General features: G+C 41.5%; 2 protein-coding genes across 5 annotated transcripts in view; both read right to left on the bottom strand.

Annotated features, from left to right (window-relative positions):
* Positions 1 to 14,212, bottom strand: part of HELB (DNA helicase B) — a 51,582-nt gene extending 37,370 nt beyond the window's left edge. For 2 of the 3 annotated variants that reach the window (XR_014803507.1, XM_003126364.5), the window contains exons 1-6: positions 13,996 to 14,212; positions 11,408 to 11,818; positions 10,132 to 10,301; positions 5,618 to 6,496; positions 1,806 to 1,980; positions 105 to 246 (exon numbers count right to left, since the gene is read on the bottom strand). Coding sequence is in view for 2 of the 3 variants with exons in the window: in XM_003126364.5 (XP_003126412.1) it covers positions 105 to 246; positions 1,806 to 1,980; positions 5,618 to 6,496; positions 10,132 to 10,301; positions 11,408 to 11,818; positions 13,996 to 14,200 (1,982 nt within the window). In the remaining variant the exon portion in view is untranslated. The remainder of the gene's footprint in view (positions 1 to 104; positions 247 to 1,805; positions 1,981 to 5,617; positions 6,497 to 10,131; positions 10,302 to 11,407; positions 11,819 to 13,995) is intronic. The other variant, XM_013997699.3, reaches the window with a different exon arrangement.
* IRAK3 (interleukin 1 receptor associated kinase 3) overlaps positions 12,084 to 25,614 on the bottom strand; it is a 121,027-nt gene continuing 107,496 nt past the window's right edge. Inside the window, exons 14-15 of one of the 2 annotated variants that reach the window (XR_014803526.1) lie at positions 13,081 to 15,357; positions 12,084 to 12,352 (exon numbers count right to left, since the gene is read on the bottom strand). The gene's annotated coding sequence lies outside the window, so the exon portion shown is untranslated. Of the gene's footprint in view, positions 12,353 to 13,080; positions 15,358 to 18,311; positions 22,268 to 25,614 lie in introns of those variants that run through there. The other variant, XR_014803525.1, reaches the window with a different exon arrangement.

The following is a 25,614-nucleotide window of genomic DNA, read 5'->3' as shown; positions in this document are numbered from 1 at the left end:
TACTAGTCAGGCTTGTTATTGCTGAGCCACAATGGGAACTTACCTTTTTACCTTTTATTTCTAATACAACAGAGAGAAAATGCTAAATTTTAGTTAGATTATACCTTGTAGCATTGTCCACAATTAGTTCAGATTCTGCTCTATGGTTTGTCTTTAGTTCAATAGCACAATTTCTTGTCTTAAGAGTCTCAAAAAGATCTTTCAGCAAATTACCAGGTTCAATGCTGGGTAACTGTCTAATATCACCTAAAAGGGAGAAAAATTAAATACAGTAGGTTTTAGGTAACTGAGGGCCTTAAATTTAGAAATTATTTTTATTCTTCCTACTAACACATGCTACAATTATAAAGGCTTACTCTGAGAAAAAGAGCCCTCAAAAGTCTTTAAAATTACTTAAGAATATTAAGTCTTTAAAACAATATTCGATAACAAAAACATTCAAATTAAACAATATAAGATAAAAAAATAGCGTTGGAGTTCCCGTCGTGGCGCAGTGGTTAACGAATCTGACTAGGAACCATGAGGTTGCAGGTTCTGTTCCTGGCCTGCAGTGGGTTGGGGATCCGGCGTTGCCATGAGCTGTGGTGTAGGTCACAGACTCGGCTCGGATCTAGCATTGCTATGGCTGTGGCATAGGCCAGCGGCTACAGCTCCAATTCAACCGCTAGCCTGGGAACCTCCGTATGCCATGGGTGCAGACCTAGAAAAGGCAAAAAGACAAAAAAAAAAAAAAAAAAATAGCGTTAATGCAATAAGGTAAAATTTGAATTGAACTTTTTCATATCTATAAACACAGGCAACTGTGTAGGGACATATATTTTCACCAAAATGTAAAAAAACCCCAAGCCTCACACAACTAGAATTTAGTCACTCATTCAATCTGGCTCAATGTCTTATTAATTAAACATGGAAAAAAATCAATGGCCTCAAATAAGCAAACATAAAATATAAAACAAACCCAATGCATTTGATAATAAATTCCAGTATTATAACGGTAATGTTTTGCTCTATTAAAAATCTTTTTTACTTGAAACAAACTAGCAAACCCTAGAGAGAAACTATTTTCTAGGTGGAAACTGGGAGAACGCTTAAGCTATCAATAGAATCAATTGCTTATACAACAGCCTCAGATACCTAAAACAATTATCTATAAATATTTTGATTCTCTCATTGTAATTCTATTTTCTCTCTCTTAAAATCATATAGTCTACACAATAGAATCTAACTGAATTTTCCCAGAGTTGTAAAGGACTTAAGAGGTTGTTAAGGTCTCATTGGCATTATTAGTTTAAAATTACTTTTAACTGGTCTATAATTCAGACTTTTTATTACTTCCAAATGACCTACATACTGATAGACTCTGAGACTATGGTAATTTTACTATTTTAATAGTAACCATTTAGAGGATCACAGTATTCCCTCACAACTCTATTGCATTCACCTGTTAGCCTACTAATATCTTGGCCAAAACAAAGAACCACCCAAGCAATAAAGAGTGCTCAGACTGAACTCAGTGTGGCTTTAGCACGGGCTCTAAGAAATGGATTCCCACCTGTAGGATATGGATATTAAAACAGTGAAATGGGGAGTTTCCTTGTGGCACAGTTGGTTAAGGACCTGGCATTACCAATGTGTTGTCAGAGACCTGGGTTGCTGCTCTGGTGCAAGTTCCATGCCTGGCCTGGGAACTTCCACATGCTGCAGGTGTGATCCAAAACACACACAAAAATCCAGTGAAACGGTATAAACAATTTACCAACCACAATTATTTGAACAATTAGAACTCCAACAATATTTTAACTTACCAAGGATTATAAGCTTAGAAAGTTTGGAGTGCTCACACAATAAGTTTAAAACCGATTTGAAGATTCCTACGGATACCAAACTCCCTTCATCCACCACCAGAACTCTAACCGAAGAAAATTTCCATGGCATGTCCTTGGTCGTCTTCTTCTCCCATATATAGAAGCTGTAGTTGACCTACAAGCAAAGCATGGCATTTCTAAATTCAGGTTATAAAATTTACCAAAAAAAAAAAAAAATGTTCAACAACATAATTCTGCTAAAATTCTTAAATGAGAAAGGGACAGGGAAGATGGAGGTAGAGTAACATAGGGGAAAAGTTGAAAAAAACCAACAAACACAAATTATAAGATGAATCCACAGAAAAGGTAGAGGAAACAGTTCAAAAAACTGCTTCCTAATGAGTGGTTGGTGTGTTTTACAAGCTTTGCCCAGCACTATTCCACTGCAAAAAATCCCAACCCTTCTTTTATTACTCTTGCCCAGAGAGAGCTTCCTATTCTCTTCCATTCCCCACTAAACCTTCTCTTGGCCTTCAGAGATAGCCCAAACATTTAAGCCCCCTCTTCTCCCAACGATAATACTCATTCTGGAAATAAAGGGCTGCCTTCCCAAACTATGAGAATACTATTTTTTCTTCTAGCTCTCTACACTCCCTGACTTTCCCAACATCGAGAAAACCACCCCACCACCACCACCAAAACAACTAAAATAACTGTTACAGAAGTAATAATATTTACCATTTTTAAAAATCCGGATGAGGGAAAAAATTTGCAAAATTACAACCAGACAATGTTATGTACTTTGGTGTATAACATTCCAGAAATGCTTCTGTGTTGTATGCATGCTTCTATATATGTGCATACACACACACACACACACACACAAACACACACACATACTTTTTTTTTTCCTTTTTAAGGCCGCAACTGAGGTATATGGAAGTTCCCAGGCTAGAGGTCAAATCAGAGCCTTAGCCACCAACCTACACCACAACCACAGCCACACCAGATCCAAGCCACACCGGGACCTTGCAGCCTGCAGCAATGCCGGATCCTTAACCCACTGAGCAAGACCAGAGATCAAACCCACATCCTCATGGATACTAGTCGGGTTCTTAACCAGCTGAGCCACAATGGGAACTCCCCATACATATACTTTTTAAATGCTGTTGTATCTTAATTTTTCTACTGAAACTAGATTCATTGTGTCTATTCAGTAAAAGCCTTCACATTTCTCAATCGAATGCAAGAATTCCCTTCAACAAACCCTCTCCATTCTCTCAGTGGCCTTGGCTCACATTTGGAATCATCACTAATTGTTTCCTTTCTTTTATTTTATCCATTCAATTAGTTATCTTAAGAGATGCCTCACTGATACTTTCCTCTGTATTTCTAATGCCATCAACTCAATACAGGCTCCATCTATGAGTGTTTAAATTACTCCAATAGCCTTACAGCCAGGTTGGGATTAGTAGACATGAACTATTACATTTAGAACAGATAAGCAATGATGTCCTGCTGCATAGCACAGAGAACTATATCCAGTTTCTTGTGACAGAAGATGGTCACTTTGCTGTAATAGCAGAAATTGACACTACACTGTAAATCGACTATACCTTAATAAAAAATAAATACATTACTCTAATAGCCTTATAGCCAGGTTCACCCACATACTAACCCCAGATGAGACTGCCAGATAAAATACAGGACATCCAGCTAAGCTGGAATTTCAGATAAACAACAAATGATTGTTTTTTTTAACAACATATGTCTCATGAAGTATTTTGTGCCTACTTGGACACTAAAAAACTATTTGCAATTAATTCTGCTAAACCTGGTATTCCCTAGCCCAAGGATGATAAATAAGTGGCACAAGTGCCACCTCAGCGCTACTCCTGTGCCCATACATCTTTCTGAGCCTAAACATGGCCTCGGGAGGTTCAGAGTTGGACCATAGGATGAAATTTAGTAATGATCCCCTCCCTGGCCCTTCCTCTTCTAATTCAGTCCTTTAGACTAATCAGACATGAAGGCATATTGGCAAACATCATAAACTGATCAGAAGACTCTTCTGCCAATGAGCTACACTGGCAGGAATTTCTCTGGCACTACGTTCACCCATGTGACAAATAAAAGTAATGCAAAAGTAATTTTCTGAGGTGGCCCACGGATCTATGATTCTAGGTAAACTTCTTTCTTCATTTCACTCTCTTGCTTGGGAACCTAAATGGCTCCCCAGTAAGTCAAGTCAAAGCTTCTTTATTAGGTATAAAAGGTCTATCATAAATGAGGGAATTATGGCACCGCAGAAAGAGCAGCAAGCCGGGAGGTCGGAAATGTGAATCCAAGTGCTAGTTCTGCACTTGGTTAAGGTTTGGAGCCAAATGTTTAACATCCCCAAGTTTCAGCTGGCTCTTCTTATAAAATGTAGATAAATAACATCACTTACCTACTTTTCACCAGTCTGTCAAGGATTTAATGAAACTGCAAAATACAAACTTTAAGGCTCAAATTCCGGGTGTAATTTCCATCATTTTACAATACATACACTTCATTCCAAAGAGAGTCACCTCAAAACCCTCTATACACGCTTGGCCGTTCTCTTGATGCCTCTGGGAAGGGCTTTCCCTTAAATAAAAGCTCACCTGAGCTTCCTTGTCCCTTAGACTCCAATGCAATCACCTTTCCTTTAGAAATCTTCTAAGTTCCTTGATCTATAAAAGGGCTAGAGGAAACTCTCCAACTCTTTACAAGTTTAAAACTTCATGATTCTTAACTACAGCTGAAACTATTCTTTTTCAAGTACCTTAATTCATTTGAAATTTTTATTAGGCAACTACCATTTGCTAGACACTGCTGGAGGCAAAGGAGATAAAGAACTAATCCAGATGATCCAAGCCCTCATTTTCACAGAGCTTTCATTCTAGAAAAGAAAAACCTTTTCAACTCCAATGCTTCTCAGAACATGATCTGTGGACTCTGACATGTTTGTAACCAGTCCCAGTGAGAAACAGGGCAGGTGCCAGAATCTCAACTAACTGTAACATGAAGCATACACTTTAGTTGACTTTTTTGTCATAATAAGACTTTTTCAATGAAGGAAGCAGTGCACTGATTCACTTTCTGGCACAGGCTCCTATCTCACTGCAAAGCTGTATCAGTTTCTAGACAGCTATTTTGGGTGGCACTGATCTAAGTGGTTAGCTACCACCAGGTAGGGATCTAGAAGGCGTTCAATAAATACCTACTAGGAGTTCCCGGCTCAGTGGTTGACAAATCCAACTAGGAACCATGGGGTTGCAGGTTCAGTCCCTGGCCTTGCTCAGTGGGTTGGGGATCTGGCATTGCCATGAGCTATGGTATAGGTCGCAGACACGGCTCGGATCCCATGTTGCTATGGCTCTGGCGTGGGCCAGCGGCTACAGCTCCAATTGGACCCCGGCCTGGGAACCTCCATATGCTGCAGGAGCGGCCCTAGAAAAGGGAAAAAGACAAAAAATCAATCAATCAATATCTACTAAACAACGAAGTCCTACTATATAGCACAGGGAACTATATCCAATCTCCTGGGATAGAACATGATGGAGAGGAATATAAAAAATAATGTGTATGTATATTACGTATTACACACGGCTGAGTCACTTTGCTGCCCAGCAGAGATTGGCGCAATATTGTAAATCAACCATACTTTAACAAAAAAATTTTTCTTTAAATACCTACTGATTGTCATCAGAACGAAACGAAAAATAAACGCCTAAATTTTGTATTTAAGGCAAATGTTTTCTATAGAGAAAAAATGTAAAAGGTTTTACCTGATGTAATGTATAAGCATCAAAACCAGTCTTCTGCCTCAGTAAGCCAGCTGCTTTCCCTGTAGGTGCTGTAAGTAAAACTTCGATAGCCTTGCCTGCCTGCAGCTGCCTTTGCTCGGTGAAGGTCATCCATTCATCTGGTACATCCCAGTCTTGCTCAAAATCTTCGCAGGCTTTTTTCACTTCTCGCTCTTCCAATAGCTCTATATGCTTAAAAAGCTGGCTCACGATTGTGGTCTTCCCACAACCGCCCTTCCCGCTTATGACTGTCACAGCATGGGCGCAGATCATGTCCAAAGCAGCCACCTGATCCTGATCCAGCTGAACGTCACTGATTTCTGCCTTAACTTCATTTTCACCATTGTCACAAATCTGGTCCCCACGGTCCTGGGTGTTCGGAATGTCCACCGGCTCTTCTGATCTTGTTCCATCAGGCTGACTCTCATTCGGTCTATCATCACTTCCTGGATTCTCAGGTCTTGGGGTGGAGAGAGACGCAAGCACCTTTTTGACATCGACATGTAACTGCCATGGTGGCCTTGTCATGAGGTCACTGATCGAAGAGGCAATGCCTCTTTCTGCCTGGTAAAGGTCATAGAGAAAGACACAGCTCTTCTCATAGGTCACCACACCGATATCCTTCAAGAACTTCAGCGACTGCCAAGCATCATGAATAGACATAGAGTCTAACAACTGAGAAGTGAAGTCCGCTATCTCAACGCACGTGTGCCCCTGCTCTCTACAGATGCGCTTCAGTTGAAAATATATGAGTAATGCATGCTTCTCCAAATCGGTCATCAACTGGAGAAGAGATTTGCACTGACAAAATGATGTCCAGCTTGCCTCACACCGCAAAAGCTTCAATTCTCTGTAGGTTATCTTTAAGAAAACAAAGTGCAAGCTTATCAAAATTTAAAATGGTGAGGAATAGTATTAGAAGTACGGTGAAAACTCTAGGATTTGTTAATGATTTTTTCAGTCCCAGAAGACATGTGCTTCAACTAAATTTGGAGAAACAACTGTGTATCTAATACATCACTAATTTTTTTTAGTTAACTATTCCGTGATGGGAGTTCCCGATGTGGCTCAGTGGTGAACGAACCTGACTAGCATCCGTGAGGATACAGGTTCAATCCCCGGCCTCGCTCAGCAGGTTAAGGATCCAGCGTTGCCGTGAGCTGTGGTGTAGGTCGCAGATGCAGCTCGGATCCCACATTGCTGTGGCTGTACCACAGGCTGGCGGCTACAGCTCCGATTGGACACCTAGCCTGGGAACCTCCATATGCCACGGGTGCAGCGCTGAAAAGACAAAAAAAAAAAAACTATACTATGATTAGAGATCTATATAATCTTCTAATTAAATTATACTTTCTCAAAGCAATACATATACATTTTAAAAGTTGAATAACACTATGAATCTCACTACAAAAAAATAGGAATCCCTTGACTTACCCTCCTTCGCACGCCTTTCCAGAATTCATCTCCACATTTCTAAGTACTTTTTCACTATTTCCTGATTTTTTTTTTTTTTTTTTTGTCTTTTTGCCTTTTCCAGGGTCGCTCCTGCGGCATATGGAGGTTCCCAGGCTAGGGGTCTTATTGGAGCTGTAGCTGATGGCCTACGCCAGAGCCACAGCAACGCAGGATCCGAGCTGCATCTGCAACCTACACCACAGCTCACGGCAATGCCAGATTCTTAACCCACTGAGCGAGGCCAGGTATCAAACCCGCCACCTCATGGTTCCTAGTCGGATTCATTAACCACTGTGCCACAACGGGAACTCCCTTGATTTTTTTTTTTAATTTTAGATATTTAGTGTTAACTCCTTACTACGGAAGTCCTTTTTCATGGATGCTCTCTCTCCTATACCACTACCTCCACACATGCTTCTTCTCCTCCCATCTTTGAAGAAACTTAACAGTATACATTTTGAAAACCGATTTTGGTTAAATCAGTACACAGGGAGTTCCTGTCATGGTGCAGTGGTTAACGAATCTGACTAGCATCCATGAGGATGCAGGTTCGATCCCTGGCCTTGCTCAGTGGGTTAAGGATCCGGCATTGCCGTGAGCTGTGGTGTAGATTGCAGATGCGGCTCGGATCTGGTATTGCTATGGCTGTGGTGTAGGCCGGTGGCTGTAGCTCTGATGAGACCCCTAGCCTGGGAGCCTCCATATGCCACAAGAGCGGCCCTAGAAAAAAAGGCAAAAAGACAAAAAAAAAAAAACCAAAAAAATCAGTACACACAGGATTCAGAGCTGAGTGATATGATGTACTGTGCTTACATTAACTGTGTGTTGAGCTCCTAGGTGTACTAGGATGTTAATGCCAGCCTCATTTTCTTGGATTCTGTCATTTTCTGTGGGTCACCCACCACCCTGCCCAAACTCAACTGCAAAGGTACTGAACTTCCTTCACCACGATTCATCTACCAGCTCCATTTGTTTCTTCATGGAGACATTGCCCCAGGAGCCCTCCATACATTTTATGGGCTGAAATGTGTCCCCCGCAAATGCTGAAATTCTAAGACCCAGTACCCCACAATGGGACCATACTTGGAGATAAGGTCCTTAAGGAGGTAATTCACTTAAAATGAGATCACTGGGGTGGGCCCTAATCCAACAGGACTGGTGTCCTTATAAAAAGGGTTTGGGACCCGGACAAGCAGAGAGGGGACCATGTGAGGACACAGGGAGAAGACAGCCACCCACAAGCTACGGAGAGAAGTCTCAGAAGAAATCAACCCTGCCGACACCCTGACTTTGGATTCACAGCCTCTAGAACTATGAGAAAATAAGTGTCTGTTGTGGAAGCCACCCAGTCTATGCTATTTGTTACAGCAGCCCTAGCAAACGAATATACTACCTCGTAAAAGTCTTTATTCTGGGTGGTGGTTTATATGCTCAACAGTGGACTTCAATCCTCCTTTTCCCACTCAAATTCCAGAAGGCTCATTGCTCTACTTCTCTTTTCTACTGAATAAATACATATAATAATCTAATGTTCCAGAATCTTATTTTTCCAAGTGTATTGAAATCACAGTAATTTTATAGAGGGAACAAATTCATTATTTGAGTAATTTGAATAATTATATCCATTATTCAAATGGGGGGGCAGAGGTGTGGGATCTGCAAACATTTGGGGGGGTGGAAATCCTACCAATTATCTCAGAATTTTTTTTTTTTTTTTTTTTTTTTGTCTTTTTGCCTTTTCTAGGGCCACTCCTGCGGCATATGTTGGTTCCCAGGCTAGGGGTCTTATTGGAGCTGTAGCTGATGGCCTACGCCAGAGCCACAGCAACGCAGGATCCGAGCCGAGTCTGCAACCTACACCATAGCTCACGGCAACGCCGGATCGTTAACCCACTGAGCAAGAGCAGGGACCGAAACCGCAACCTCATGGTTCCTAGTCGGATTCATTAACCACTGCGCCACGACGGGAACTCCAGAATTTTTATTTTTTGTTTTTTGTCTTTTTAGGGCTGCACCCACGGCATATGGAGGTTCCCAGGCTAGGGGTCTAATCAGAGCTGTTGCTGCCAGCCCACACCACAGCAACACCAGATCTGAGCCATGTCTACTACCCTACACCACAGCTCACGGCAATGCTGGATCCTTAACCCACTGAGCGAGGCCAGGATTGAACCCGCAACCACATGGTTCCTAGTCGGATTCATTTCCACTGCGCCACGATGGGGACTCCTGTCTCAGAATTTTTAAAATCATTTGGAAAACCACCTATAACCAAGTAGCACCAGGATTTAAGTGCTGTAATCTGTTTTCAACACCTCTGGAGCCTCACAGTGCCACTTTACTACTCCTGGTATCGAAATGACAAGAACGGAAGTGCCAGAGATAAGAAACCAAATGACATCACGATGTACCATGTGAATAATCAAAGTTTTCAAAAGCTCAGATAGGAACGTGAGGAACTGCACACTTACACAGAACAGACTTGCCAAACTCATAAGAATTTGTCTTTTCAAAAGATCTACATTCAAGTTGCTAATGGAAATTCAGTTACAAAAAACATCATATTAAATAATGTAACTAAATTACTGATCTTTTGACTGTCATTTATTTTGTTATTTTGTTTTCCTTTATATATATATATTTTATATTTTTATTTTATATATATTTTATATTTTTTATATTTTCTTTATATATATATATATATATTTTTTTTAAGGGCCACAAGTGCAGCATGTGGAAGTTTCCAGGCTAAGGGTCAAATCAGAGCTACAGCTGCCAGCCTACACCATAGCCACAGCAACACCAGATCTGAGCTGTGTCTGAGACCTACACCACAGCTTGCGCCAATGCCAGATCCTTAACCCATTGAGCGTAAAAGCCATAAGTATAAGAAGCTGATATTTAGTTGTAACACTGCAAGGAAAATCAACACTGAGGTCCAAACGAATTTTTTTCCTTTGGTAGAAATGCCAAAAAATGTCAAGTTTGAGAAGTTCTGCCTTATATAAGATTACTAAATGCTAAGCAAATATCTTACTTACCTTATGAAATCCAAGTTTCCATGGCTGTGTACCTAAAATCTCTTCTATCTTTTCCAACACCTGTACAGAATCTAAGCTTATGAGCCGTTTAAAGTGTCGAGGCAGAAGAACTGGGAGGAATTCCATTATTTTTGGAAACTGCAAAGCTCTCATTACAGTTATAAATGGAACTACAGGATATCAGAAAAGAAAAAATCAAAACATACAAATGAGTTCACAGAACAACTGATCTGATGGACTTTCTCACTTAGCCCAACCAGTTTAAGAAACCCAAATCAAAGAGACAGTAATAAATTTACTTTAACCAGCAAGAAAATTGATCATATTATATAACACTTGCTTTTGAACCAAGATGGTTTTCATGGTATTTAACAATAAAAGTTGTTCTTCAGGAGTTCCTGTTGTGGTTCAGTGGGTTAAGACCCAGGCTAGTATCTATGACGATGTGGGTTCAATCCTTGGCCTAGCTCAGTGGGTTAAGGATCCAGTATAGCTGAAAGCTGCACCAAAGATCACAGATGTGGCTCAGATCCCACATTGCTGTGGCACAGGCCAGCAGCTGCAGCTCTGATTCGACCCCTAGCCCGGGAACTTCCATACGCTTTGGCTGCAGCCCTAAACAGATTAAATAAATAAATAAAAGCTGTTCTTCAAATGCTTAGCTAAGTACTTCTTAGCCATTTGTCTCCTTTGGCTTGCAAAAGAATCACAGTAAAATTTCTAACTCAATGATATATAGACAAGTTTACAGCTAAGCATTAAAAATCATTTCCATATTAATCTTTATAGTCATTTTTCTTACTGCAATCATGACCTAGCCAAATTTATTTGATAGATTTAAGAAATGAAATATTCCATCCATGTGAATGTCCAGATAGCAAGCCATATTTAAACTTTATTTTAAACCATTCTGAACTGAGATCTTTCCAAAATGGATTGTTCAAGTTCTTGCCTTTCTGCTCTGCCTTCTTAAACAGAATAACTGACAACTGAGTTTTTTTTAATGACTCAAGGTAATCCTATGGACACAAAAGTTAGACAAAGAGCTAGAATCATACTTTCAGCACTAGGAAGGAACGGAAAGGTGTTTAAAGATTGTGTCACCCAATCTCTCCGTATTCTCAATGAGGAACCTACAATGTCAATGACATACTCCAAAAACAACATAAACACATTTTTACCAAACCAATTTTAAAAAAGAAAAGTGGTAATACTTTAAACACACAAGCCATCAAGTATCTCAATTACACTAAAACTTGATGATAAAATCACTTACTTGTGTTTTCCAGAGGAAGTGATACCTTGTCATCTGGGGATGACGTGTCCTGTGTTTTTTGTGTAGATTGTTTTTGACCATTCCTTCCAACTTCCTCTTGGTAAGCTCGTAATGTTTCCCTAAGATTTGCAAAGTTGAGGTCTTTATAGTTCGATCTCTCATTCACCCATGCTAAAAATTTCATTCTGTTATCACTGGAGACATTACAGTCTTTAAGAAAGAGGGAACAGATCTGTTTTTGATTTGGTGGTGACATATCGGACTGTAAAAAGTAAGATGGATATCCTTGAACTTGATAGATCCTTGATCCTACAGGCTTTACCTGTACCTTCACTCGCCACCAAGCCCCCATTAATGGAAAACGGCCAAACACGTCACATTGTTGTTGAGTGTTTTCATCCAAAATTGAAACTTAAAAGAAGAAAAGAAAAGTTTAATTTAGGCTAACTTAAAACCTCTTCCCCAGTGTTTTGGCAAATCCACCACTCTTTTTAATCCCTGGACAGTACCTGCGCAGCTATCTATTACAGTGTCTGTTTTCCACTTACCTGCTTTTCTGTCCCCCCTCTATTACACTGTAAGTCCTCTAGAATAGGACAATGTCTCATTTGTCTTTGTTCTACAGGAGGGAAGTACCTGGTACATGGCAAATGTCTCTCCTTTGTCTTCTGTGGGGTTTTTTTTGTTTGTTTGTTTTGTTTGTTTTTTTTTTTTTTTTGTCTTTTTTCCATTTCTTGGGCTGCTCCCACAGCATATGGAGGTTCCCAGACTAGGGGTCTAATCGGAGCTGTAGCCGCTGGCCTGCGCCACAGCCACAGCAATGCAGGATCCAAGCGAGTCTGCAACCTACACCACAGCTCACGGCAACACCAGATCCTTAACCCAATGAGCAAGGCCGGGGATTGAACCCACAACCTCATGGTTCCTAGTCGGATTCGTTAACCACTGCGCCTTGACAGGAACTCCTGTGTTTTCTTTTTTTAGTGCCATCACACCTGTGGCATATGGAACCCCAGGCTAGGGGTCGAATCAGAGCTGCAACTGCTGGCTTACACCACAGCTCACAGCAACCCCAGATCTCTGACCCACTGCGTGAGGCCAGGGATTGAACCCACATCCTCATGGATACTAGTCGGGTTTGTTTCCACTGAGCCACAATGGGAGCTCCTTTTGTTCCTCTTCTAAAAGCAGTCCTCCCTCTGCTACTTTGGTCTCAGCTAATACCAACTTCAGGTCCCTCCCACCACATGGTCCCTCCCACCACAGGGCCTTCGCAGAAGCTATTTCACCTGCCTTAAATATTTTCTTCCTTACTATTTACCGCATTTACTGCAGACCTCAGCTTAATTGTTACTTCCTCAGGAAAGCCTTCCCTGAATCTCATGAATATAGCTTCTCACAGCACTACATACTATTCCTTCTAAGCACTAAGTAATAATATAGTTACTTCAGTGATTTTTTTTTTTTTTAGGGCCGCACCTGCAGCATATGGAAGTTCCCAGGCACGGGGTTGAATGGGAGCTGCAGCTGCCAGCTTATGCCACAGCCACGGCGATGGGGGAGCCCAGCTGCATCTGGAACACCACAGCTCAAGGCAATGCAGGATCCTCAACCCACTGAGCGAGGCCAGAACTAGAACCCACATCCTTAAGGATACTAGTCCTGTTCTTAACCTACTGAGTCATAAGGGGAACTCCCTCTCCTGTGATTATTTACCAAATGTCTGTTTAACTCAGGAGAGGGTAAACTCCATTAAGACAGCAATCTCCACCTAATCTCTACAGAATATCCTAGCAACAAACACACTGCTTGAATGTGGTAGCCAGTCACTAACAGCTTTAGGATAAATGACTAAACCCTCCACATATACTTAAAAACGTTCTGTCTAAACCCGTGCGATCCACTCACATATAACTACTTAAACTTAAATCAATTAAATTTTAACATTCAGCTCCTCAGGTGCACAAGCTGCATCTGAAGTTCTCAGCTACACCTGGCTAGCAGCTACTGCAGAGGGTAGTTTAATATAAAGCAATACCATCGCCACAGAAAATTGTACTGACAGTTCTGGTCTGAACATTCAAACATTCTTAAACATCAGTCACGAGGTACACACAGTAGGTGTAATTCATAGGACAGGAAACTATACAAGGTAAACACAGATCACAAGGTTAAGACAAGGTTAATGAATTAACAGTGCCTTCACGTGTTTCTTGTGTATGTCTAAATAGCTGAAAAATAACCACGTATTCGACTCCAGAAAAGACAGGGAAATAGTTAAAAGCCCTGATTCTGAGTGTGAATACTGGCTGGATATCCATTGTTTTCTTGACTATGAAACTACCTCAAAAAGTTGTGAACTAAATGAGATGCACGTGGAGCCCAAGCTTAACACAGAGTACTTGCTCAAGCCACTGTTACTATTATTGCTGTTACTGTTAATTTTAGCCTACACAAGACGAAACACCTAGACCATCTCAAAACAAGCCTGTTAGCAGCGAGGGGGCGCCTTACTTAGGTGGAGGTCGTATTAGTAAACAGTTCACTCATCCTCCAATCCCATTCCCCGGGGCGAGTTGCGTCCTTACCACGGAGCCGCCCGGGAAGGCTGCCAGCCTTTATGCCCCCACTGCAGAGTTCCTCAGCATCGACAAACACCGTGTCTTCATCATCCTCCACATCCTCCCTCAGATAATCATCTTCCGCCTCCAGCAGGTCCTTGGGTGGGAGCAGAGGTCCCTGCAGCTCGCGCAAGGGCTGACTCAACAAGACACGCTGACTAAACGAGGCCATACTCGATTTTCCCCAGCTCAACCCAAATTCCGGAAAACCGGGCGGCGTAGACGCCCAAGATCAGCCAATCAGCTCTGCGACCGCAGGACCATCAGCTTCCAGGGGGGTGGGTGAAATGCATGAAGTGGGTTAAATGTATACGAATGGATGGAAGCTAGAGACTTGAGGTGGTGACTACGCTGCAGTGTGCAAATATGTTGAACTCTGATGCTGCACACCTGAAATATATTTTTAAAAGAAGACGAACAGCTTTCCCGAACGCTTCCCCTCCCCCCGCGGCTGGCTTGCGCCGAGTGGATGGGGCGGTGTCTAAGCTCCGCCCCAAGCCTCCAGCGGAGGATGGGCATAGGATGGAGCAGGGCGAGGGCGAGGCAGAGAAGGGGGCGGGGCAGAGAAGGAGGGGCTCTTTCTCTTGGCTCCGCCCCGCAGCCTTGCCTAAGGCTTCGCCAGGTTCTTGGAAGAAACTAATTGGGCAGCGGCCCAGGTGACGCTTGTGGATCCGCTATCGCACCGCGTGTCCTGCGTAGAGAGAACCGCGAGAGAAGACCAATCTAGCGAGCCTAGAAAGCCCGGAAAAGCAAGCCCTTCCCGACGACTCCAAAACAAAAATCCAAATGCCCTTCCGCCGCATTCTAAAGAGGAGAACCGCGAATCTCCGTCGGGAGATCTGTCCAGCCGTGACTGCTTTGGGCCACTATTTCTTTCAGGAATTAAATTTATATGATCAAAGGCCTTTTAATCAAGATACAGATCTCAGGTCCCATTGCATATCCATTGTATGGGGATCTAGGACAGGGACCCAGGATTGTTTTAACGCATATTTCGAGTTGTCCATTTTGATGCTCTGCCAGGTTTGGAAAGCACTGGACAAGATGACTTTCTAAATCCTCTTTATCATTTCATCTGTGAGTACAGTCTGGCCGCCCAAACTTATTCAAGTTGGGCTGCTGCCTACTCACAGTCAGGCAAAAAAGTGTGTCTACTAAACAGCCCAGGGTACAGACAGGAAAGGAAGAAGACAAGTAGAAGTGGTTTAAAAAGTTATACCGGAAAGTTCCCTGGTGGCACAGTGGATTAAGGATCCGGGGTTGTCATTGCTGTGTCTCCGCTCACTGCTGTGACTCCGGTTCCATCGCTGGCCTGGGAACTGCTGCATGCTTCGGTTCAGCAAAAAATAATATAAAAAGTTATTCTGGAGCCATGGTTCCCACACTTGAAAGTCATGGTATTCTTTGAGGAACACCATAGAATATATTGCTACATTACTATTTTAACGCTATTTATTATGAAATTACTCAATAATAAACCTAAAATAAATATACATACACTGCTAAATCCAAAGCACCTTATTCTAGATTCTAATATAGATAAACAACAGCCACTACCAAAGATTTTTCTTTAAACTTAGGGCACCTGAAACCAACACAACTGTAAATCAACTATGCTTCAGGTTTTTTTTTTTTTTTTCTTAAGGTGCTTCTTAAGGTGCTTTTGTTCCTTTTTTAAAAAATGTACATGAGAAAATACTAAAATTGATTTTTTCCCCCTTTGGGTACAAATGTCAATTTATGTTTCTTTGAGAAAAACTCTCCTTTGCATCAGTGTTTCCAAGGATTTTTCCTCTGAAGTTGAAGGTCACCTTCCTTAACAGTGGCGATGGCTCCTGTTGCCACCACAACATGGAATCTGCTCTGACAAATGTCTCACCACTTGTCTCTGTTACTAAGTCCACTGGATACCCTTCTGCTTTTGTCTTGCTGCAGCTCTCAACAGCATTTGACACTAACTATTTTCTTCTTGTAATACTCTGTTCCCTGGGTTTCATGACTCATCTTCTCAGGTTTCTTCCTACCTCTCTGGACACTTACAGTTTCTTTGGGCTCCTCTACTGACCTCTTAAAGACTGATATTCCTCAGCGTTCCATCCTAAGAATGTTTTCACCCTGTAATCATTCCTTCAATCATCCATCTGTCACCTACATGCTAATGACCCCTTATCTAATCTCTAAACCTGTGCAAACAACTGCCTATTAGATGCCAGGACTGGATGCTCCTTGGCTACTTCAGACTTAGTATATCCAAACTAAAAGTTACTTGCTACCCATATGTGGGTCATTTATGTGTTTATACCTAAGATAACCTTGTTACCAACAGGATGGTGTGGGAACAAAACTCTAGATATCAAGCTTTTGTTCATATAACTCCACTGCATTCTACTAGGTCGTGTAGGTTAAGATTCAGGATGATGAGAACTTGGCTTCTTTACCTGGTGATTCCTGATTTTTTTAAAAATGTTAACAATTCTAGGTTTCTGGATACCATTTTTACTTACAGAGTAAGCAACAATACCCAAACCTAGCTGTTCATCAGAAACACTTGGGATGTTTCTAAATATGAGATTGCTAAATTTATACTGAAGCTACATTTCTACAAATACAGGACAACAAAGTCATATGGTTCTTAACTTTTGTGGTAGCAAAGGATTGGAAACAGTAGAAATGTGCATCATTAAGAGGCTTATTGAATAAACTATGGTACATCTGCACGATGGCTTATTCTTCAGCAATTTTAAGAAAGAAGAATGAGGAATACCTTTACAAACTGATAGGGAGACTTTCCAGTATGTTAAATAAGAAAAAAAACAAGACACAAAACAATTCAAAGAGTGTTGTGTGTATGCATATACTTGTTTTTGCAAAAGCAAAAAAACACAGGAAACAAACTAGAATTTAATGAAAATAGTAACCTACAGATAGAGCAGAAACAGAATAAAGGAGATAAAGATGAACAAGATCTCTGAGTAACTTTTAATAACCCATTTGACTTCTGAATCATGTAAATGTTTTACACATTCAAAAATAAATAATCAAAAAGCAAAACCCCAAATCAAACACAAACAGAACCAACTGAAACTTTCTATCAAATGTATGACATAATCTCTCAGGGAAAAGAGTTACTTCAAGTTACTTTCGAATAAATATTTGAAGTTACTTTGACTATATACCCATGGTAGATTGTCATCTGAGGACAAAGAGCTACAAAGTAATCAAATTTTACCATAAGCTATGGTTAATGTTAGTTGTAATATTGTTATTGTAATTTAAATATGATATGTATTAAAGGATAAAGCAAATCAGTAAATGTCTTTATATTTTATCAAATGAAGTTTTGGTGGGTTTTTTGGCCGTGGCTGCAGCTTGTGGAAATCCAAGCTGCTGCAGTGACAATACTGGATCCTTAACCCGCTGCACAAGAGAACTCCTCAAATGAAGGTTTTAAATGTGCATGAAACATAGAATAAAAGGAGTTAAGAAAAACTCCTATAGCATTACACCTGAGTTGGAAATATCAAGATGAGCTTGTGATTCCTTAAAATATATTTTCTAGCTCTGTCTACTGAAAGAATCTGAAAGCAGTGTCACCCCAGCAATTCTGATCACATCTACCACATTAATCTTGGTTTTGGAAGAAAATTTCTTATTAAAAGAAATGGAGACTTCTTAAGAAATGGCTGATGGACTTCCTGCTGTGGTGCAGTGGGTTAATGATCCATCCAGCTTAGCTCTGCAACAAGAAAGAAAGAAAGAAAGAAAGAAAGAAAGAAAGAAAGAAAGAAAGAAAGAAAGAAAGAAAGAGAGAGAGAGAAAGGAAGGAAGGATGGAAAGAAGGAAGGAAGGAAGGAAGGAAGGAAGGAAGGAAGGAAGGAAGAAAGGAAGAAAGGAAGAAAGGAAGAAAGAAAAGAAAGAAAGAAAGAAAGAATGAAAGAAAGAAAGAAAGAAAGAAAAAGAAATGGCTGATTTCACCTCTGGGACAGAGAATATATGAGGTGGACCCTGAGACTTCCTGTGCCAGAAGGCAAAGAAGCACTCAAAAACCAATGGGTTGTGATAAAAGAATTTAGGAGACAGCTTGAAGAGCCTCCTACTAGCCAAACTGGGGAGATTTGAGTACCAAAAAGAATAATGACTGCACTTGGTTGTAACACACTGAATAAATAAAAATTGATATCCATTGCAATATTCACTTAATAAAAAAACTTTTAAAGGAAAGGAAGAAAGAATGCCAGTTAAAAAATTTAAGATGTGATAAAATACAAAATATTTTCTTTTATTACTTTTTCTTTTTTTTTTTTTTTTTTTTCTTTTTAGGGGCAAATATACAGCATATGGAAGTTCCCGGGCTAGGCTTCAAATCAGAGTTGCAGCTGGGCCTACGCCGCAGCCACAGCAACCTACACTGCAACTTGTGGCAACGCCGGATCCTTAATGCACTGAGTGAGGGCAGGGATCAAACCTGCATCCTCACAGACAATATGTTGGGTTCTTAACCCCTGAGCCACAACAGGAACTCAATATTTTATATTTTAAAATATAAAATACTGTTTTGCAATCCCCAATGTAATAAATGATTTAAGCAAGGACCACTGAAGGATACCAAAGCCCTTAAGTGAAAAATCACTGGGAAACTCACAGTCTCGTTATGGCAGCTGCCCAGCAGCCCTGCACCACAGCGTATCAGCTCTGGCGACAGCCCTGTGGCTGTAGTGTAGTAGCTCCAGCAGCTCTGTGGCTGCAGTGGATCAGCTCTTTCACCCGGCGAGAAACCAAGTGAGCACTGGGAGAGTTGGAGAACTCAGGTTTATGACACCGGCGGGCTCAGAGGAGATTGATCTCCGGAGTCTGAGCCCCAAAGAAGGGATTCACAAGGCTTTTATGGGGTACCTCTTCCAGGTCCATGCTTGGCTAGTCGCACCGGAGTGACGTCAGGCAAGGTAGTAGATGCGGAAACAAATTTACCGAGGCAGATGTGACAGGGAGGGGTGGTTGGGGCAGTTGGCTGGCCTTTGCTTAGTCATCATGGCCGGGGTCTCTCCTTTCTACCTTCTTATTGGGACAGTTTCTCCTACATCATGACTATAGGAAATTACAAATCCTGAGGGGGAAAATGTATCTTTCCAAGAAAGATACATGTTGGGTCACCGCCTAATCAAGTGATCAAACTTAATGTCATTAGTAATGGGACAAACTGATATTGTGTGTCTCATGCTGTGATGTAATATGAAGTACATAAGATAAGCTAAGAGGTCTTCTTGCCAAAAATATTTAACCTGATTTTAATCAAGGCTCTGGATCAGAACCATCCAATGGAAATATAATGTGAAGAATATATGTGATGTTTCTAGCAGCTACATTTTAAAAAGAAAGAAGTGATGTTGATGTTAACGAGGTATGTTATTTAATACGAGATACCCAAAGTATTATTTCAACATGGTAATCAACACAAAAATACTAGGGCAACATAGTGATCAGTCAAAAATCATTAATATTTTACATTCTTTTTTTAATCCTAAATCTTTGAAACTGGACAGGTATTTTACCCTTAGAGCACACCTACATTTGAACTAGCCACATTTCAAGTGCTCAACAGCCACATCTGACTGGCAACTCTTATATCAGACAGCACAGTTCTAGAGCCTCTTTCCCATGTGCTCCAAATCCAAGGAACTGAGGTACAAACTACATAATACCATGTGGAAACAATAAGATCCAGAACGAAGGTCAGAAAACCTTTTTTGGCCGGTCCGGAGGCATGGGGAAGCTCCCGGGCCAGGAATCAAACCCACACCAGGACAGTGACCTGAGTCACTGCAGGGACAATGACAGATCCCCAACTTGCTGCACAAGGGAAATCCCAGAAAACTCATTTTGTAACGGGCCAGATAGTACATATTTTAGGCTTTTCGGGCCACATAGGTCTCCATCATAGAATTCGACCTCTTCCCCCCCACACTCCCCGTCCTTCTCCTCTTCCATTTCCTTCTTCTTTCTTTTGTTTGTTACAACCCTCTAAGAGTATATAGAATGCCCGTCGTGGTGCAGCAGAAACAAATCCGACTAGGAACCATGAGGTTGCGGGTTCAATCTCTGGCCTCACTCAGTGGGTTAAGGATCTGGCGTTGCTGTGAGCTGTGGTGTAGGTCGCAGACACGGCTCGGATCTGATGTGGTTGTGGCTCTGGCATAGGCCGGCAGCTATAGCTCCAACTGGACCCCTAGCCTGGGAGCCTCCATATGCCACGGGTGTGGCCCTAAAAAGCAATAAATAAACAAACAAATAAATAAATAAAATTAATTAAAGTGTAAAAACCATTCCCAGCTCCAGGGCTATACAACGACAGGCCACAATATGCTCACACTTGACATATAGGACATTTTACAGGACAACTGAGCTGGATTTTCCAAAGAGTTAATATCATGGAGGAAAAGGCAGGAAAGAAGAGGGATGTGGGGATTGGTGGTGGCTGGGAGCTAAAGTCAAGGGTAGGAGGAGTGGATAGGAGCTGAGGCAAGAGAGAGAGGTAGGCTGCAGTCAGGACTGGCCGTGCTTCAGAGGCCACAGTGAGAAGCCAGGGAAGGCTGTCAAGAGAATCTTAGCCCTTTTCTTCTGAAAGCATAGCTATTCATCTCACAGAAACCAAGCTCTCATTTCAATATCCCGTTGAAACCTAGGCAACGCTTGTTAAACAAATCAATTAACCTGAATCATGAAGCAAAGAATTTCAGTATCTATTCAAATTGCTCCTCATGTTGAAGTTTTCCCTCTAAGTTACACGGAATGTGTTTTCTGGTTACATTGGAAATATATTTGTTTTAGTGCCTGGATGGTAACAAGGCAGCTAACACACTGTGAAGTTATCATTAGTAAAACCTAGACATTCTGTTGGGAGAGTGGGCAGGGAATAAGGTTTAGTGACCTGTTTAATTAATATGATGAAGTAAAGCCTGCAATTAAGACGTGCTCATGATAATGATGGTTTCGCAGTTACCGGAAAGCCCTTCGAATTAATTTATCCAGGTGAATGTTTAAATTAGCATTTTGTCTGTTTTGTTTATTCAACCGGGGTCCAAAGGGCAACAGGAGAATTAAGACAAGAAATGAATTAAATAAGAGGCTTGCCATAGAAATTGACAATTATATACAGAGCAGAAATTACAACAAAAATGTGTTAGATTATTTCAGTCAACAGACATGCATATGTGCAGCAGGTAGCACTAGTGTACACTGATATCTCATTCCCCTCTCTTTCTGGGCACATAGTAGGGGCTCACTTCTCCACCCATATATGTGAAATTAGTCATGGCCCCCCACTTGCTTTGGTCGAGAAAATTATAGCAACGCCTCACTTTAGGGTGGAAGCATTTAATTTTGGGCGCTCAACTCTCCTTGCCTTGGTGATTGTGGGAGGGTGAAGTGTGACAATGAGCCGTCAGCTAGTGGATAACAGCCCTGGAGAGACCTGGGCACAGACCTGAAACACAGACCAGGGCACAGACCAGGTGCACAGACCTGAAGTAGAGTTTGAAAAAAATAAGAGTAATCTTTGTGGCATTAATCCATTAAGATTGTGGAGTTGTTTCTTAAGTCAGCAGAACCTAGCCAATTCTTCCTAACATGATACTGATCACAATACCAGATAACTGTGTTTGGTAAGAACAATGAGAGACATAAGGAAACAATAATGACCCTTACCAAAGGTTTCCATAATTTAATTAAGCTATATAGATTCAGAGTGAGTGGGACATGGGGCTGGAAAACTGGGGTCCTGATTCAGAGGAGCTTTAAAAGTGAAAGCACTGGGATAGCATTGCACAGTCCCAAAGTGGATTTAAAAAGCAAAAAGACTTATCCACAAAGAACTGGCATCAAGTTGTATAATTCTCTAACCAGGAATCCAGCCTCCTGGTAGGTAAAGGGTGGTATGCCAGAAAGGGATAAAAGGACTTAAGGTAAAAGGCTTCCTGAAGTGTCCAGCTGACTCATATTACATTATTTAAATAGTGTGCTAATATTTTACAAAATAAGGATATATTGCATAGAATGAAAAGTTGGCATGAATTTTTAAGGTAATATGTAAGACTTAAAAGAAATTTCACCTTGGAGGGAACAAATTGGGCCATACCTCAAGACCCCATGAGGCACCCAAGTCCTCTTCTTTGCCATTTGGGCATTTCAATGGAAATGTGGTCGAAATGAAGTGACTTTGATGTTAAGCCCTTGTCTCTCAACACTACAGACAAAGAAATGGCCCCAATTACCACAGTTGCAAATTCAATTTAGTTTGCATTATCACATTGGTTTTTGCTTAAGCTAAATTATTGTGCTAAATCCCTACTATTTCTGTTTCAGGATATGAGTTTTTAAGTTGTAGGAGAGCATGTTGATAAAAAGTCACTGCCTCCTTAAACGTATCATCTAGAAGCCATGAGTGAGATAAGCACCAAAGCAAAAAAACATAGCAACTCTTCCACAACAGGCAGGTGGTACTGGGGATGGGGTTCCATCCCTAGTCAGCCACATTGGTCTTAATTTGTGAGGCATTTTATGAAAATTATTGATCTACTCTTGTACAATAAGTTAAGAAACAGCAGAAGTTTGCTTCGTACAAAGAAGCAAATGATGACAACTCATTTATTCTGTAAATAGGGATTTCAGGACAGTCTTTGTTCTGGGTATTGAAGAAGAAAGGTAAACAAAACAGACCAAGTCCCTATATATTCCAGTGAGAGGAGATATTCAAAAAGTAAGTAAATACAGGAGTTCCCATTGTGTTGCAGAGGAAACGAATCTGACTACTATCCATGAGGACGCAGGTTTGATCCCCGGCCTCACTCAGTGGGTTAAGGATCCAACGTTGCCATGAGCTGTGGTGTAGGTTGCAGATGCAGCTCAAATCTGGAGTTGCTGTAGCTGTGGTGTAAGCCGGCAGCTACAGCTCCAATTTGACCCCAGCCTAGGACCTTCCATATGCCTTTTTCTAGGGCCGCTTCCTGCGGCGTATGGAGGTTCTCAGGCTAGGGGTCGAATCGGAGCTGTAGCCACCGGCCCACACCAGGGCCACAGCAACGCGGGGTCCGAGCTGCGTCTGCGACCTACACCACAGCTCATGGCAAAGCTGGATTCCTAACCCACTGAGTGAGGCCAGGGATCGAACCTGCAGCCTCATGGTTCCTAGTCGGATTCAATAACCACTGCGCCACATGGAAACTCCAGGGGTAACATTAAAATGCCATTTTAGGGAGTTCTCTGATGGCCTAGCAGGTTAAGGCTCCTGTGTTTTCACCACTGTGGCTCTGGTCGCTGCTGTGTGGCACAGGTTCAATCTCTGGCCCAGGAACTTCCACATGCTGCAGGTGTGGCAAAAAAATTGCCATTTATTTTGTAGTTAAATTAAGATTTAAAATCTTTCCTGCTGTCTAGCACAGGGAAATGCATCCAGTCACTTGTGACAGAAGATAATTTGGGAAAAAGAATATATATATATATGTGTATATAACGGGTCACTTTGTTGCGCAGCAGAACTTAACAGAACATTGTAAATCAACTATAATAAAATTTTTTTTCAAAAGATGTAAAATTTTACATTAAAATGTTCACATATTGGGAGTTCCCTGGTGGCCTAGTGATCAAGGACTGAGTGTTGTCACTACTGTGGCTTAGGTTACTGCTATGGCTCAAGTTTTTTCCCTGGCCAGGGAATTTCTGCATGCTGCGGGCACAGCCAAAAAAAAAAAAACAAAACAAAACAAAACAAAAAAAAAAAAACTCAAATATTTCAAATAATAATAGTAATAATAATAAAATGCCCATTTTAATTATGAAGAAACTGCTACTGAGAGGTAAAATGACTTGATTGAGGTTGGAAGTAGCTGAGCCAAGATTTGAACCGAGGGAGTCTGGCTCCAGCACCCATGCCCTTTGCTGCTACCTGTTCAGGCACTGCTTTGTGCTCTTGGCCTCCATGCACGACCCAGGACACTCTGAGGTGGTGTGGAGACACATATTGCGACAGAATAAAACCCCTCCTTGATTTGTTAACTCTCTTGCTTGAGATTTGTAAAGCATACACGTATTTCTCTGAGAGTCTAGATTTAAAACTATTATAAAGTTACCCACAGCATAATGTCATTAGTGATAAATAACTCAAATTACATGGGGGTTACTTATTTTTCACATAGCTACTGGATCAATTTGTAAGAACTCTATACTCAGGGGTCTAAGATGAATCATACATGTAAGAGAAATTAATTCTCTTTATCTCTTTCCTGGCTGGCTCTGTTTAGGAGGGATGATTGTTGGCTGACACCTTGACTGTGACTTCACATTTTGAGAAAAACTACTTCCTTACATCTCCCATAATCCTCTTCGAAAAGCTCTACCTATTACTTCTTTGCTAAATCACATGACTACCAAATGATGGGGGTAAGCAAAAGGTGTGAGGCCTTTCTATAGTGGGGGAATTCACCTTAAAAGATGACATTTCAGGAGTTCCCGTCGTGGTACACCAGAAACAAATCTGACCAGGAACCATGAGGTTGTGGGGTTGATTCCTGGTCTCGCTCAGTGGGTTAAGGATCGGCCTTGCCATGAGCTGTGGTGTAGGTTGCAGATGAAGCTCAGATCTGGTGTTGCTGTGGCTGTGGTGTAGGCCAGCAACTGTAGCTCTGATTGGACCCTAGCCTGGGCACCTCCATATGCCGCAGGTGTGGCCCTAAAAAGCAAAAAAAAAAAAAAAAAAAAAAAGAGATATTCAGATATCAGGACATCTAATTAATCTCCAAATTGTGTCTATTCTTCCTCTTTCTTTAAAATATCCCTTTGATTATCCCGTCATTACTATGTCATCATCAGGGTCAGCCCTAGGGTGTATGAGCCCTTGAACAAATATTTTTATAGGGCCCCTGTCTGTATAAACAATTTAAACTACCCTAAATCAGCATGCCAGTGCCATTCTGACAGCCCAACCTCACACAATATTTTTTTAATAAAATACTCTGTTGCCCAGTGGGCATGATTAGCTTGCCAGGTCACCCTCTCAGAATTAGGACCTGGCCACGGCACTCCAGGATGACGGCATAGGCATGAGTCATGGAGCAACTTGGAACAGGCGGTCAACCCCACTCACTGAACTACAGGTGGCAGAGCATCCCCAAAGAGAGACACTGGGACTGAGCCCATATGGGGCCCCAGGGCTAGCTTAGAGGACCCCATCCAGAGAGATGCCAACACAATCTCAGCTGGTCCTAAGTAGCAGAGAGGGTCTAAAAAGAATTGAGGGAGTCTCTTCAAAGAGTGAGCCCCCCTTGATGGCTGGGGCCCTTGTTAGGAACCCTGCTTGACCAAGTCTGAGTCATACCAATTCCTTATTCTGTACCCTTTTCACCGAATTTATTACAGCTTCTTCCCAGTTAGCCTCTAAACCTCCACTTTCTCTCTTTTTGTGTCACTGCCTTCATAGTACAAACATACTATTATATTTTACTGCCTTGTCTTGCTTTGCACTCTCTTCCTTCTTACTGATTTTATCAACTATGAATTCCCTTGCTATAGTCCTCATTTAGACTCTAGATCCAATCC

Source organism: Sus scrofa, chromosome 5, assembly GCF_054392235.1.
Source record: "Sus scrofa isolate SSC_HxYL_T2T_F1_AM1 chromosome 5, Sscrofa_HxYL_maternal_Yorkshire_Landrace_v2.0, whole genome shotgun sequence".
In the NCBI taxonomy this organism is placed as follows: Eukaryota; Metazoa; Chordata; class Mammalia; order Artiodactyla; family Suidae; genus Sus; species Sus scrofa.
This window is presented reverse-complemented; position numbering and strand designations above follow the sequence as displayed.